This window comes from Ylistrum balloti, unplaced genomic scaffold, assembly GCF_031769215.1.
Source record: "Ylistrum balloti isolate Yb309-2 unplaced genomic scaffold, AGI_CSIRO_Ybal_v1 Utg369614, whole genome shotgun sequence".
Lineage (NCBI taxonomy): Eukaryota > Metazoa > Mollusca > Bivalvia > Pectinida > Pectinidae > Ylistrum > Ylistrum balloti.
In genome coordinates, this window is record NW_026781888.1 from 729,349 (window position 1) to 746,484 (window position 17,136).

Here is a 17,136-nt window from a genome sequence, read left to right on the forward strand (position 1 = left end):
TGACATACAAACATGTAAAACAAGAACAGAATCACTTGATCACAAGAAAAAGTATAAAGACATGTAACTAAAAAAAATTACTTTGGATTTATGTTCATCTTATGGACGAAATACATGTATAATTTCTAACTAAAATGTGATACATTTATACAATGTTCTTATTATGTTTTTTTTAATGTAACAAAATTCTATTACTGCAACCTGACAGTCATTTGTCTCTTCATATGGATACCATCATGATTCGACAAATCCTTTTCAGTGAAATTTCTCAAGCCCTAAGATCTCTGTACAATATGGATTATTCTTGGGGATGTTCGTTGGTAGGTGGTTGTTCAGGAACAATGTAATGCAAGAGGTCGAACTCCTGTAAAGTTCTCATTGCGATACTGTCCCAGCCCTTATTTGCCTGCGGGTTCAGCGGACTTGGGTGTTGGAGACAGTGAACTTTGATATTTGTTATATTCGCCTCCTTCAGTGCTTGAAGAGCTCGTGCTTCAACATAACGCCCTATAGCAACAATGACCTGGACATTGAACATATCAATGAGTTCAAGCAACGCAGCAGAACACGCTTGAGTCAGCATGTTTCTGTCCCAGACAAAAAGCTCTGGGGGAGTAAGGTTTCGCCCTGATCGTGCCATGAATGCCAGTGGACACATGTTATGGATAAGGCAGTTCCTAAAAAAATTCTCTGGAGACTTGCAGTAGTTCTTGAAAAATCCCCAAAACCTTGAGCCACTAACCTGGAAAATAAAACAAACTATGTGTTAGTCACTTAGCGCACAAAATGTTCTCCAAGTGAAAGGCATTTATTATATATCTATTGTTAATCACTAGCCTGTTAAAGTATTTACAGCACATTTCAAATGGAATGAAACATTACGACGTAGTAATCTATATGGATACAAAACAGAAATATTCACAAGGACAAATCCTAAGTCTAGTATACTGAAATGATGAAGAAATGCAACTTCTTTAATTGTAAAATATTTCATATTGAATATACATAGCTGTTTAAAAACAAGAGGAAATTAGGGCCCCTCATGATATGTATTCCCAAATAAATATTAAAAGTCTTGTCATTCATCACAGAAAACTTGTTCACATCCAGTGCACCTAAATTACCAATGTACCATGAGTGTACAGATGCATGTGTTCTTTCACATTCAAAAAAGCATCAATTTCTGAATATCACTAAGAAGCATGATCACAAATACATTTGCAATCCATCAATATTTTTACAAAAATGCCATGGCTATCTCAACTTGGTAGAGAAAGGGCACCCACAATGCTCATGAGAGGTAGCAATCAACAGCAGGTCGCTACTCACATCCGAGTTAAAAAATCAACTATAAGTCAGTTAGTTTTATGTCTTAATGCTACACAAAGAGTTGATGACAAACCAAGATCTGGTAGTCATTGTTTAACTATAAGTCAGTTAGTTATATGTCTTAATGCCACACGAAGAGTTGATGACAAACCAAGGTCTGGTAGTCATTGTTTAACTATAAGTCAGTAAGTTATATGTCTTAATGCCACACGAAGAGTTGATGAGTGACCAAGGTCTGGTAGTCATTGTTTAACATAAAGATCACTTCATTAGGCTTGCCAACATATGAGTAAGGAGATTAATCGAATGGAATATCATTCCTCTATGGACAGTCAATGTCCTTATGAACTCCATGCCATGCAGAAATAGCCACCCTTGCTATTTGGGGAGGACACATACAGCATAAGGGATCCACCTGACAACTACTGTTATTTCAACTTTATATATATTTGGGTACCCTAATTCATGGTGGCATAATGACGTCTTTGAACCCAGAAATTATGTCCAGAGGGATGGAGCCACATCCAAGGGCCTGTTATTACATCATCAATGTGTTTCTTTTTTTATGTCCATCATGGCTATATATGGTTATGGGATGGGGATCTCAACTGTATCAAAGATATAAGACATTTCCCCTATTAGACCCCACCCCTTCTGCCACAGGGTGCTGAGACCCACCATTTATACAAAATTATTTTCCTTTCACCAAAACATCTTTCACAACAAATTTGGCAAAATCTAATAATTTCTACATGAGGAGTAGGATTTCCTGTAATAGGTCATGCCCATCTCACTCAGGGGGAAATGGAGGGCAAGACCCATTGATTATACAAACCGGATTCCCCTTCGCCTAAAGATGATTCAGACCAAATTTGGACAAAATCCAAACATTCCTTCATGAAGAGTAAGATTTTTATGTATTTGCTCTATTTTTACCTATTAGGCCCTGCGCCTCCCACTCTGCTGGCCAAGTCCCATCCTTTATACAAAATTGATTCCTTTTTGCCAAAACATGATTCAGACCAAATTTGGACAAAATCCAACAATTCCAGCAGAAGGAAATGGATTTAAAAGGACTTTCTCTAATTACCTTATTGGGCCCCGCCCCTACCACTTGGGACTGGAGCGAGACACACCATTTCCACAAAATTGATTCCCTTTCACCTAAACATCCTTCAGGTCAAATTTAGGCAAAATCCAGTCTGTTGACCAGAAGGAGCAGGATCTTAAATAATTAGATCTATTTACCATATTGGGCCTCGCCCCTTCCGCTACAGGGGGCGAAAACCCATCGTTTATATAAAATTTATTCCCCTTCACCCAGACATGATTCAGACCAAATCTGGGCAAAATCCAATCATTCCTATAGGAGGATTAGGATTCTAAAGAACTTTTTGCCTAGCCCTTTTAGCCCTTAGGGGTCTGGATACACCATTTATGCAAAATCTGTTCCTATTTCCCAAGTGATACTTCTAACCAGATTTGGTCAAAATTCCCTCAGGCGTTCATGATAAGTAGCATTTTGCAGAAAAAGTTGACAGACGACGGCCGCCGCGTATCCCAGGTGAGCTAAAAACTATGGATTCCTAGTGCTAAGAAAGAGAGTTAGAACAAATTTGTGTGACCATTCCAGGACTACATATTGTACTGTCACTTTCATCAGACCTAGTGTCAAAATTCAAAATGGCAAATGGTGGTGATTTAGAGAATCTGATTAAACTTAATAGATGACAGGCATATCCACAAACAATAATGAAAATGTTCACAAAGTTTCAAGGAGACCTAAGAAATTATTTACAGTACAATTTGACAGGACATAGATCAAAAGTGATGCACACATGCCATATACATCTATTATTCAGTCCAGTACATTAGTTTTGATATCAGAGGGTTTAAACCTATAAATAAGTGACACCAATAGCTATCATTATTCGATCAACTGACTGCAAAGTTTAGCTGTCACCAAAACCTGGCATAACCTATTATAAGAATTTTCAAGTTCACAATTATTATCAAATTTAGACAGATTTTTATGACTGGTATACAAACAATATCAATGGAAATTCCTGTGATGAAATAGCCAAAGAATTCAGAATTTTACCATAACATTTATATTTAATTCTGCTGAGTTCCTGGATATATCAAGACGACCAAGAAAAACAACTTTCTGTCAGTATACAGACCTCTGAGCGATGGCAGGATAGCCCCATTACAGGTCGCTTGGGATGTTCCCGCGCTGGTTTGTGCACAGTGCCCTGTATACCGAGCCAGTCTCGCACAGTCCCCACCTCACCAAATGGTACCTAAAAGAAGAAAACCATGCATACTTCAACATTCTAGATTATACATAACTAAGATTTTGTGAACCCAAATGAAATACAAATAAGAGTTACACAGGATTAACCCTTTCGGCGCCGTAGGCGAGTAAAGTGGACATGCAGAGAGGCCGCCATAGGCGACTAAAGTCCACATGCAGACAGGCCACCGTAGGCGACTTTGGTTGACAATTTTTATATCTTTATCATCAGCCAAGATATGCTTGTTTCAGTAATGCTGCCATTGTTTCGGATATTTTCCTGAAAATATTTGGTGCTGAGCTGTACATTGTAAGAGATATTTGGCGCTGAGCTGTACATTGTATGAGATAATTGGCCCTGAAAGGGTTAATGATGTCTGTCTAGTTAACATAGTTTGAATACATGAATATATATTTGACTCAGTGAATCTAGTAAAAAGTTCAAACTTGGTATTTGGTATAGATAGATAGATAAAGAGTACATATACTTACTCCATTCTGAGACATCCCAAAAGGCCCAGGGTTCATCCCAAGGAAAAGTATAGGTTTCTGTTTGTTGGTGAACCTTCTGACAAAGTCTGCATGAGTCTCAAAAGCGTACACTAGTGGATTGTAGATATGGGAAACAGGTTTCTGAAACTGGATCCCGCGAAGTTGATTACATAACTTTTGTTCGAGCATCAAATATTGGTCAGAGAGAGAATATTCCCCATCTAAAACGGAAAAGTTAAATATTGTCAAAATTGGTCGTCTTGTTTCTGGTTCCTGTTTAATAGCAACACTTTTCACTTCACCATCCTTTGATTCTGTATCATCCTGAGATTTTTCGGAAGTTTTTACTAAATTATTCTCAAATGGTGCTTCTGTTCGGTGTTCTGAAACCATGTACCAATGATTACACAAACTATAGTCATAATCGTCATCACCATCTGGATCTTCCTCTTTCATCTTACGTTTTCCATATCCCTTGCTGCGTTTTTCCGGACTTTTGCCGTAGCCCTGTTGATGTTTCACGAGGTCATCATAATTTGAAGGTTGTTGTTGTCCATATGGCATCATTCCTGGTGGAAACTGGCCATATTGTAGCTGGCGTTGTTGTGACATGTAGTAGCTGTTGGCCACTGGGGCCCCCCTGTCCATCATTGGGTAGTAAGGACTTCCACAACCTGGTAGTTTCTCCAGTTGCGAGTAGTAGGAGTTTGCACTCTGTGTCAAAGTATCTGGATGTCCATATACTGATGGACTAGAGGTCATTGGGAGTCTTCCTTGCAGAGAATACATGAACTCTGGGTTTAATACTGGTGACATTTTGCCCTGGTGCTGATAATATGAATAAGGACTCCCTGCATCTATTGTGCCCTCAGAGCTTGTAAATGATCCTGCTCCAGGGGGAAGTCTGCTTCCCGGGGGTAGACTAAGAAATCGAGGGTCCACACTTTCAGACAATGAATAGCTGGCACTGCCATCACCTGATGGGGGCCCTCGAGAGTAGGGAGAGTTGGATGTGGTTGACAACTGTTTTGGCTGGGTCGAGGGATAGGAGCCTCCTTCACTGCTTGGCAGTAAACCTGATGTAGGATAGGTGGAGCTGGCAGTTGTAAGCAACCCATGCTGAAGACTGTAGTTTATACCACTATGAGCATTTTGAGGACCACTGTGGCTGGAATGGGCTGCAGGTGGCTGCTGAACAGTGTGAGCACTAGGTGGCACTGGACCACCAGTTGTGTTGGCATAGTGAGAAGACGCAGAACTGGTAGAGATTCGGTTCTGCTTAGAATATACTGGGTTTTGTATCCTCTGAGATAAAGTGTAGCTAGCACCTTCAGATGGTGTCAAACGATCTGAGAGTGAAAAGTCTGGATTTGCACTGGCCATATTATCAGGATAGTTAGAATTGGGAGTAAGTCTTTCAGAGTGAGCAAATGTGTTGTTGGTAGCACTATGATGTCTTTCAGTTAAAGTGGAAGCATAGCTATTTGTACTAGATGTGGGTCTATTGGAAAATTCTGCTGCTAGATTGGCTGACAATCCATCCCGAAGTGAAGGGTAATCTGCTTCAGGATTGTTGGTTTGTAGTCCACGGTCAGATAAACTATAATTTGAACCAGAGCATGGAGTGAGCCTGTCTGACAGGGCATAATTTGATGATGCTGCATTCGGAGTCAGCCTCTCCGACAAATTATAGTTTGTGCCTACTCCAGCTGTTAACCTTTCAGGAACAGCAAAATTTGAAATACTACCTGGTGTGAGACGCTCTGAGAGAGAGTAGTTTGTGGCAGTGGCCCCTGGAGTGAGTCTTTCTGAAGCAGTGTAACTGGTGGCACTTCCTCCTTGAGTCAGGCGATCAGGCATGAAGGTAGGCCCTGCTGTAGATTGTAACCTTTCCGGCAGGGAGTAGTCAGTATTCCCACCAGATGCCTGACGATCCACATAATTTGATGCCGAATTCTGAACTAACCGTCCATGCAGAGAATAGTCCAGACCTGGCCCTGAACTAGTGGACAATGGATCCGCAAGGGAATAATTTGTGTTTCCTCTTGCCCCAAGACGGTCTTGAGAAGGGTAGTCCATGGAGGATCCCATGGACAGGTTGTCAGCAGATGGAAAGTTCATACCCATACTGCCGGGGAGAAACTTCTCTGACAAGCTGTTCAACACAGTCTCCGGTATATCCATGGTTAATTCACTAACACTAACTCAGGCTAATGGTATTCCAAAATGATTGAAATCTGAGCAGTTTGATTCTCCACATATATAAAAGACATATTTAAAAAAAATTCTTAACAATTATTAATACTGTGATAACTAACATTAAGTTGATGGTAAATTGGAAAATAATTTTGAAATTTTGCGAAATTGTAGATTCGTTTGACACAAAGTAGAGAGAAATATTTGACAAACATTTCTTAAAAGGTCAATAAAATTAAAATGATATTTTCAATTCTAAATTGATAATTAGGTTTGCTGACATTGAATGCTTGGTAGCAAATGTCAAAGTAACAGTACTTTATCATATGCCCTAATGCAATATAACATACAATTCATTTTCCTGCAATGATTTATATTAATTTCATAATTAATTTAAAATATATATTTAAAGTAATTTATACTTTTATTGTATTTCTAGTCATTACGTTCAGTATTGACAACTGCATTTACAATAACAGTATCGAGTAAATATTATGATTAAAAAACTTTTACTTAGTCAAATTTGATTTGGCATTAAGTAATGAGTTTAAATCACAACCTCTTCCTTTTCAAATCATTATCAAGTTTTAGTTAGCTTTCTTTGCTACATTTAAATCTTAAAATTATTCATGATATTTTTACAGATATCTCACTGATGCCTAAAACATTTATGTCAATCAAAATTTCAAAAATCAATCAAAGAACTGCAATACCGTTACCGCCCGCGATAAAATAGATACATATTTCAGAAATATATTTGAAGAAAAGAAAGTTCTATAGCTTGGAGCTAAGGAACCATTTATAATCAACAGCTGAGAGACTGAGGACAACATATAAAACCTTCAAAGATTAAAAAGGTGATTCATCCCAACAATGTAGATAAATTATAATAAAAAACAATCAAAGTAGAAAAATCTTAAGAAGTTTGAAGAAAGCATGTCATCACAGTCTATAGAAATTATTTCAAAATTTAAAAAAAAAAAAAACAAATTGTACACACAAGGTGCAGGAGATACATTCCTAAACTTTTGGACCACTTGAAACTAGAGCAGGCAAATTCACAAGATGTGATGCCACAGATTTGATGTTTTCTCCATTGCTTGTGTTTTTAGGTTTGGTTACTATCCATGTTAGATTCCGTAAGAATAACAAATTAATAATTGATAGCAAACTCAGCCACCTCCATAACACTTAAATCCAGCTCAAGTCTTTCTACATCCTTATATGAATCGTAGAACCATGTCTGGTGACATTTCCTTGGGAATAAAGAAATTGGTGGTCTGTGCCAGGATTGCATGTCTGATGTCACTCAGTTGTAATGGTGTGGTTGTCAGTCCTCCGGTCTTAAGTCCCGACACTAAACCGTTATCAGTCCATGGGTTTTAGTCCTGACACCAAATTCTAACACAAAGCCACTGCACTTATGTGACTACAACTATAGTTGAACATCCAAGTATGTCTTCAACTGTAAAATTACATTAAAAGTTTATTATTTTCATCATCATTTCAATCTAAATATACAGAATACATATCAGAGATAAAGATGAAAAAAAGTGTAAATGGAAAAATAAAAGGCATAGGAAGTGGTCTTCTTGACTTCAAGAAATATGTTATATATAGAAAAGAGAGTCTCTTTGCCAATCCTTCTGCATACAACCCTAGAAAATTAGAAAATTCATTTTTGTTTGCTTAATTCCCCTAAGATAACTATTTGTCAGTTAAAGTGAAGACAACTTCTTGATTTGTTTGTTTTTATAATGAACCCCTGAAGTTCTAATATCTGGAATATTAGAATTATGAAAGTAGAAAGGCACAGATGACAAAATGGCATCTAAAAAGAACAATATATGAAGGGATCTGACTCACAGATTTTTTTTTCTATCCATCCCAATAGTTTGATCATTATTTGATATTCAAAAGTCTTTAACAGGGACATTTTCACTTCCTTTCCAATATCGTTTTTTGTCTTAATAATAAGGATGTACATCTTGAGTGCTGCAGACAACAGAGCATAGCTCTATAAAGACTAGCTTATATGACTGATGAAGGAGACACCTCCCTTCCCGTACATGTTACCTCTGAAAATGCTATAGTTCATCAAAAGAGAAGCCGATCTCGTAAGGTTATCTGAAATAATACTCTTGAAACCAAAGTGAAATGTAGTTTTGACACTAATATAAAAGTACCCCCCAAAAACACAAATTTATCTAAGTTTTTAATATATTTGATTTAAATCAGAGTTTTCTCTGTGTTTATGTGAAGAATTATTATTATTATTATTACATTCTTAATGACCCGTCAACACATAAAAGGTCATTAGGGCCATCAAACGGTAAAATTATGTGAAGAAATCTGTTCTTCATTCCCCTAAGTATTACAATGCCAACATAAGCATCATGATGTCACAAAATATATAAAAACATAAAACAATACTATCATAAAAATTGTATTATCAATCAGTCAATGCATTTTGGCAAACATAGGAATCCAGGACATCTAAAATAAAATACTTGCCAATTGTAAACGTAATTTCTCTCCATGGTCTGATCTATTTACAGTCTAAAGTTGGTAAAAAGTAAGGTGTTGCGAATAAAAAAAAAAAAAAAAAAAAATTTACATGGAAGTTTGTTATGGTTTTTACCAATATCTAACATAGTACAAACATCTATCAGATACAGCAGAATTTCCTGCCATCACGGTTCTAGTGATTACTCTTAATGAACATCTTTTTACAAAGCTTGACACCGGTTATTGTTTTGCAAAATTCAGAGAGTAAACAACAACTACCCATTTAGTATCTTACAACTCAAATCAAAGTGAAAGTAGCATTAAATCATGGAAATTACACATAAGTATTTTAAACATATTTACTATAAATTATTTCTTAACCGTTTAGCAGGATTTTCACTGTTTGGACTGGATTAGTATTTCATCACAAACTTATTTTCAACCCCATGTTCTTTTTTCTGTTGATGAAGAAAAGGAAAATAGAATCGGAGTGCTGCAGTAAGCTTTGTTTATCGTTAAGTATACCTTTGAACTTTGACCTCTAACTAAAGCTAGAAGTTGACTCTTTACAGAATGTTGTCTTCTTAGTATCCATAGCAATTGGTCACGGAAGACCAAATATCATCTTTCTGTGAAACTTGATTATCGAAAACAGAAGAAGTTTGTCAAAACTAGCACATTATATTTTTGATTCGAATTGGGAACCAGAAGATGAATTTTCAGGCAAAGTTTTTAAAATACTTTCAATAGCAATTGATCACAGCATGCTGCTGAAAAAATTTCATCACTGTATGCCTCTAAGTTATTAAGAAAATCTGATTAAAGTAAAAAAAATACATATTGACACTTGTGACCTTGAAAGTGGGTCAAAGGTCAATCATATTAACAACCTTTATAGCCAATAACCTGAGCGTCTTATTAATGAAATATCCAGTCTCAAGATCTTGTAGATTTTGCCAAAATTTGTTACCAAAAATAGCTTTTTTTTAACCATAACAGCAAACCAGAAGTTGATCTTTCAGACAGTGTGTTATTAAAACATTCAATAGCAAATGAACACAGTATGCAGCTAATCAAATTTTATCACCCTGTGGCACTTGGTTATTGTAAAAATGCTGATTTAAGATTTTAAGAAAATTGACTCCTATGGCCTAGAATGTGGTCAAAATCATTTATATTAAGAACCTAGATAGCAAACAACAAGAGCTTCCAATATATCAAACACCAAGGCTCTAGACCTTGCCTAACTTCAAGAAGTTTGTGCAAGTCAGTTACCCTAAAATACCCTAAACTTTGACATATTTTGTATCAACATGTCACTTGAAATTTTAGATATGAAAATTATCTCCGATAGCATAAATGCATGAACTCTGTGAAATCACTGATTTTCGAGATATGGCTATTTTAATTTTTTTTAACATATGATATCATGGTGGCCATATTGGATTTATGAATTACTTAAAAAAAGTTGTACTAACACCTTCAGATACCTCCTTACAAAATACTAAGTAGATTATAAACCTATTCCATGACTAGCTAAAGTTCTGGAGTTCACAAATTTCAGAATAATGACAATAATAATAATAGAAAAATAATAATAAACATAACAATAACAATAGGTGTTATTACCAGTTGGTGAAAAATCCTAATAGACAACAAGAGGCCTAGGGGTGTATATGGTCACCTAAGTGAACTCACAAATTAAAACATATAGAATGAATATGTAATACAGAGAAGATTAAATGAAATATGGTATTTGTACAGGGACAGAGTAGTTTTACTGTTGTTGCAACTGGGGTCATGGATTTTTTTATCTTAATAATCCATCTTTAGACCCTTATATCAATGATGAGCGGTGAATGGTGATTCTACCATATGTGGATACTGAGAAGATATTTTTAATCTTTGACAGTTTTTGACTATACCAATCAGCCAGAGTCCCTACGAGCATAAAATCAAACTGTCATCCTATACTAAGAACTATGTTTTATCTATTTCAAATAGAAAATAAACAAATTATACTTAAAGTGTGATTTTTCTTTATAAACTATAATAAACTTCACCTCTTTCTGCCCTGGGGGAAAATGCGAGAATTTGGGGTAACAGAATTTACATTTTTGGCAACGGGCACCATATAATTTACAATTTTGGTTCATCTTTGGTCACAGAGGGTTTTTGCCATGATTCACTAATATCAGTTCAGATGTTTTCCAAAAGAAGTAGAAAATGAAAAAGTTTACAAATGAACAATATAAGGTACCAGAAAAATATGTTACTTTGTAACTTTAATCTCATGTGATGAATTAATAAAACAAAAACAAAAACAAAAACTGAAATAAAACTTTATATTGACAAGTATCTTTTCAAATGAAGTGCTCTTTTCTGGACTTGGCTTGTTTCATATAATGACATTTGAAAATTCCTTTTCAGAAAATAGTGATAATTATCTTTAACTGTCAATTCCAAGATGGTTGTCAGTGGTCCATAATAGTTTGCAAATTGGTCTCAAAATTGAAGAGGGCACAGCAATGGCCAAACGGGAACCTATATCTGTCAATCTTAGAAAGATCAATCCAATCCTACCAAGACAATGATAACAAAATTTCACAACAGAAAATTTACATGTGAAATCTGGGAAAAATCTTTTCTGAACTTCTCAGGAAATTATGATAACAATCTTTCATTGTCAGAACCTGATATGGATGCCAAACACCATTTTAGTATGACGTTAAAAGCATGTCTTCCTTACCCATTTTTATCGATCTAGAGGTTGCGAAATAATTGGTAACATGTGAATGGATGTGATTACACTCAATCAGGAAGTAACATGAAATGGATAACATAACCATATACTTTGATTGCCCCTCCCACAATCCTTCTGTCTCAGCATGTCTCTTCCCTTGATCATCCTACATTACCTAGTACAATATTCTCTTTCCAATCTTTCACCATCATCGCGAACAATTTTGTCCGTAATGATCTTCCTATATCATCAAATACAATGTCCTCCCTAACAAACCTCCTATATTCATCATTAACCATTATAAACCAGTTTAGATTATCCAGGCCTTTGATAAATTCTTATCCAAGGGTGACGCCTGGCTGTCCAGTCGAGAACGAAGTCTCCCTCTCCATGTTCGGCAATCCAATGGATTAGTGTCACCCATTCCTTGGGATGTACGGTTCCATTTCTCTAGGTCATCCCAGGTCAGTTTTGGTCTACCCGAGGACCGATGACAAGTGACATTTAGGGTAAGGATCCTTGATATCCATCCTTCACTGCGTTCTACATGGCCAAACCATCTCAACCTGCTAGTCTGGAGAAGTTCTGAGATACCTTTGATGTCTACTTGAGCGAGAAGAGACTCTATGAGAACAGCGTCTTCCGTTTTGACCAGGCGGCTTTCTGAACTTTTTCCATGGTGACTTGCATCTTGTTGTTACAGTACATTCACATCCAAGTCCAGATGACAACATATCACCAAGGTAGTAGAAGTCTGTTACTACTTCAAGCTTTTGCTCATCAACTGTTACTTCTGGCATTTGTCTACCATCGATGGGACGAGTAAGTCCATTGCAGCCAGGGCATTTGTAGTTCAGGTCAGACTTGATCCCTTGATTCCACTACACTTCTTTTGCATCAAAGTAGAACAACTCTTGCAGAGGATGGAGTTTCTTCCCATACTGTTGAGGCAGACAGCACATGGATACTTTCCTGATCATCTTAGGGTATCCAGATTTGGACCTGAGACCATTACCTTGGTCTTATTCATGTTGACTCGGAGCCCTTTCTCCTCCATACTCTTCTTCCATGTGGCCACTCTCTCCATCACCGATTCAATGGAAGTGTCAGCAATGACAAGGTCATCAGCGTACAGGAGCTCCCATGGGCAACTTACTCTGAAATGATGTGACAACACTTCCAGAACGATGATGAATAACAATGGACAAAGTACTGATCCTTAATGGACACCAACATTGACATCAAACTGATCGCTGTAGCTGTCCCCTACTCAAACTCGGCTTCTAGCATCAGCATACATGGTCTGCACAGTCGAATATTATCATGTACAATGTCCCCTCCCCTGATCTTCCAACAGTATCATGTACAATGTCCCCTCCCCTGATCCTCCAACAGTATCATGTACAATGTCCCCTCCCCTGATCCTCCAACAGTATCATGTACAATGTCCCCTCCCCTGATCCTCCAACAGTATCATGTACAATGTCCCCTCCCCTGATCCTCCAACAGTAACATGTACAATGCCCTTCCTGATAATTCTCCTACATTTCATGTACCATGTCCTCTCCCATAATTCTCAAACATTTTCATGTACATTGTCTTCTAAAACGTTCCTCCTACAGTATCATATACAATGACCAACCAACCCCAATAATCCTCTTTCTTTTTTTTTGCTGTAAACTTGAAATCATATTCTTTTTACATGCTCTACATAACTGCCACCACTCGGGACATACTGCTTGTTGAAAAAGCAAGTCAAAGGCCCAATATCAAGGCGCTTGACCTTTAAGGTATTGAAAAGAAGCCATTCACACATTGTAACATTTAGGATACCTGTGACCTTGAAAGTGGCTTAATGTCATTCCGAGTTGGTAGTCCTTCATCCAAGCATGCTACAGGCTTAATATCATCATCTTTGGTCATTTGGTTATTGAAAAGAAGCCATTTTGACATATTTGACCCCTGTGACCTTTTAAACAGATCAAGGTCATTCCTATTCACTAGGGGTCAAATCAACTTTCAGAATTTAAGAAATGATTTGCCACTACCAGTGATGTTTTCATCTGAATTTGGTTCAAATCCATTCAAGCATTAAGAAAGAGTAGCAAAACCTTGTATAAATTCCTCTTTTGGCGCCCTGTCCCCAAGTCCTACAGGTCAGGTCCCGCCCCAAAATCTGTAGGGATCAAATCAAATTACTGAATTTAAAGAAATGATTCCCCACTCTCGATGATTTTTCAGACCACATTTTTGTTGAAATCCATTCTAGCATTATAAAGGAGAAGCATTTTTGAAGCAAAACTTGGTCTTATTTTCCTTTTTTGGGCCCTGTTCCCAAGTCCCTAGGGGTCAAATCAAATGAATTTAAAAAATAATTGCCTACCCGAACTGATAAATCAGGCCAAAGCTTGTTGAAATCCACCCAGGCAAAAAGGAAGATAAGGGTTTTAAATCTAATTTCAGCACCAACCCCTTTGGGTCCCTGTCCCTCGACCCCTCAGGGATTTAATAAAACAATCTTAACATAAGAAATGAAAACTCACATCCAATGATGCAGCAAACCAAATTTGGTAGAATGAAAGAGATGTAGGGTTTTAAAGGAAAACTTTATACACACTGGATGATGCACGAAGGACGAAACACTATGACTATAGGCCATCTGACCTAATGACGATTATATGTTGGAGCAAATTGAACTATAGTCAAACTACTACATCTGTGGATCAATCTACATTTTTCCAGTGTTGAAAACTTGACTCTAAAGCTTAAGAATCCTTCTAATAGTCGGTCTTGATCATTATTTTCCTCAGGGTCTAATGACCTGGTAACAAAAAACACTAAAAAATACATTTGATTCAACAGAAAGATTCATTCAAAATCAGAAGAATGAGACAAAACAAATAAAAATAACAGTAATAATGAAAAACAAGCAAAAACTTAAGCAAAAACAAAAAATACTCATGCAATTTACAAATATACATCAATGGAAGCATACAGGTTAATTTCAATTCAACAAGATCTTTTTTTTTCCTTTTCAAATTAGTCCCAGTTCTAGTCATTTTATGCAAACTTTCACATTTATCTTTTAATATACATTAAGTACCGGGTATATTTTGTCATCATTTGTCTTTCTTCCTAGAGATCTACACACAAGCACAGTCAATCTTTGTCACCTACACACTAGAAATGTCAATCTTTGTTACCTACACAGTAAAATGTCAATCCTTGTCACCTACACAGTAAAAGTGTCAATCTTTGTTACCTACACAGTAAAATGTCAATCTGTGTTACCTACACAGTAAAATGTCAATCCTTGTCACCTACACACTAGAAATGTCAATGCCTGTCACCTACACACTAGAAATGTCAATCCTTGTCACCTACACACTAGAAATGTCAATCCTTGTCACCTACACAGTAAAATTGTCAATCCTTGTCACCTACACACTAGAAATGTCAATCTTTGTTACCTAGACAGTAGGCCTGTCAATTGTCAATACTTGTCACTCAATTCCCAGTCATCTGTACAATTGCACTGTCATTCAAAGTCACCAATACAGTAGGTCAAACATGAAATATTTCATGTTTCCATTGCACCTACCTACATTCTCCATCTACCCGAAGTTTTTCATGGCAATATTTTCATAGAGGCACTGTTAAGTCAAAATATTTCTCCTCTATATAAACCACATAAAATTATTTGCTAAGATTGAAATTTTTACCTACCTATCTGTACCCTAATTTTTATCAAATATGTTACAACAAGCACATGAAATTTGCATGTGGCTCAAATACTACTATCAATCCTAGTGACCTTTACACTAGTAATGTCCTTGTTACCTATACAATGGAGTTGTCAGTTTTGGTGACCTACATGTATACAACAGAACTGTCAATCTTAGTCGCTTATAAAATCGTAGTCAATCCTTTCACCTAAACATCAGAACTGTCAATCCTAGCTATCTATATAATTGTACTGTCCATCTTAGTTTCTAACAAAAAGTACTGTCAATCCATGTCACCTACACACTAGTTCTGTCAATACTTGTCACCTTAACAATATTTACTGCCAATTCTTGTCACTTATAGACTAACACTGTCAATCCTAGTGACCTGTAAAGTAATACTGTCAATACTAGACACCTGTAAAGTAATACTGTCAATCCTTGTCACCTCAACAATAATTCTCTCAATGCTAGTCACCAATACATAATTATGGCTGTCAATCCTTAGTCAGTTCTGGTTTTAACTCTAAACAGAGAATTGAAGACAAGATGTCACTAAAAATTGTTCAAGAAAGAAAGTAATGCTCCTTGTGGAAAGAATGCAAAGTATAAAAATTCTCAAATTCAATGTCAAGTATTATCAAACCAATAAAAGAAAAAAAAAATTACATCAAAGTTTTCTTGGAATGCAGTTAGTGACATTCGCTATGCAGGAGAAAGAGGGACATCTTTCGTTGTGGTAATACAAGATACACATACCAAAGTAGGGATTTTTGTTTGAGAAATATCCACAATGCTTATTAAGATGCAACTACAGCAAATACAAAGAGTAATACATTTAAAACTATCATATTCCTAATGGAAATCAGTCAACTTGTAAATATACAACTGTCATATAAAACAAAAACAGAAAAAGACTAAAGAACAAGGAGACTAACTGGTGAAACATAAGAAGTGTCTTTTCTGGAATTTCTGAGCCAATCCCAGTAGCATTTACAATTTTTCATGGTCCATAACTAGGATGGCCATCTTTCAACCACCTTCGTTTCCATTCATTCATTACAACAGGCACATGTAAGGATCAGGAAAAATGCACATGTTACATTTTAAAAAGATCCTACAAGTTCTTTCTGGGACAGAAAAATATGAAAATTGAGCACTCACTACCAAAGATGGCAACCCTTCAGCCATCTTATTGCTTTCATCATGATAAGTCCTCAGAAATGTCATATGTACTATTAGGAATTCAAATCAATATGGAATTGAAGAAATCTGTGTGTAAGATTTCATCGTTGTTCCTCCTGCACTCTTGTTGTAACAGCAAAAACCATCTTTAGTATTCAATATAAAAGGTCAACAGCCATACATTGCCAAAGAAACCCAACAAGTAGAACCTGGTGGTAAAATTTTTGCAGATGATGATATATCCAGTAGTCTGAAAAAGCATTTTGTGGAGAAAAAACTTCTGTCTCAATTTCCAAAAAGACAATACAATAGGATTGATTTGATTCCATGTGAGCCTTGTAACTGTTAAGCCTTGCAATTGGTCACAAAATTTGCAAGCTTATTTTGCAACTCTTCTTGAGGGATAGCATAAACTTTCAATCTCAAATTAAAGATGGCTGACAAATAAGTCTCCGAAAACCAATACCACTACACTCACATGTTGGGATTAATAGGAACTTACAAGAGTGAGTTTGCAAATAATCCCTCATGTATTTCCTTTGATGAAGTGATGATCATCCTCAAAATCAAGGTTTAAATATTTTCAGCTTCTGAGTAGTCCAAAAATACATTACGCATAATAAGGGATATTATCAAACTTTTAAGTGAAAGTTAAGCGACAA

General features: G+C 36.4%; 1 protein-coding gene across 5 annotated transcripts in view; it reads right to left on the reverse strand.

Moving 5' to 3' along the window:
• LOC132547545 (uncharacterized) overlaps nt 1-17,136 on the reverse strand; it is a 35,531-nt gene continuing 18,395 nt past the window's right edge. For all 5 annotated transcript variants that reach the window (XM_060211334.1, XM_060211341.1, XM_060211349.1 and 2 more), the window contains 3 exons: nt 4,118-7,778; nt 3,513-3,632; nt 1-742 (listed from right to left, as the gene is read on the reverse strand). In XM_060211334.1, coding sequence (XP_060067317.1) covers nt 299-742; nt 3,513-3,632; nt 4,118-6,301 — 2,748 coding nt within the window. In that variant the 5' untranslated portion in view covers nt 6,302-7,778 and the 3' untranslated portion in view covers nt 1-298. The remainder of the gene's footprint in view (nt 743-3,512; nt 3,633-4,117; nt 7,779-17,136) is intronic.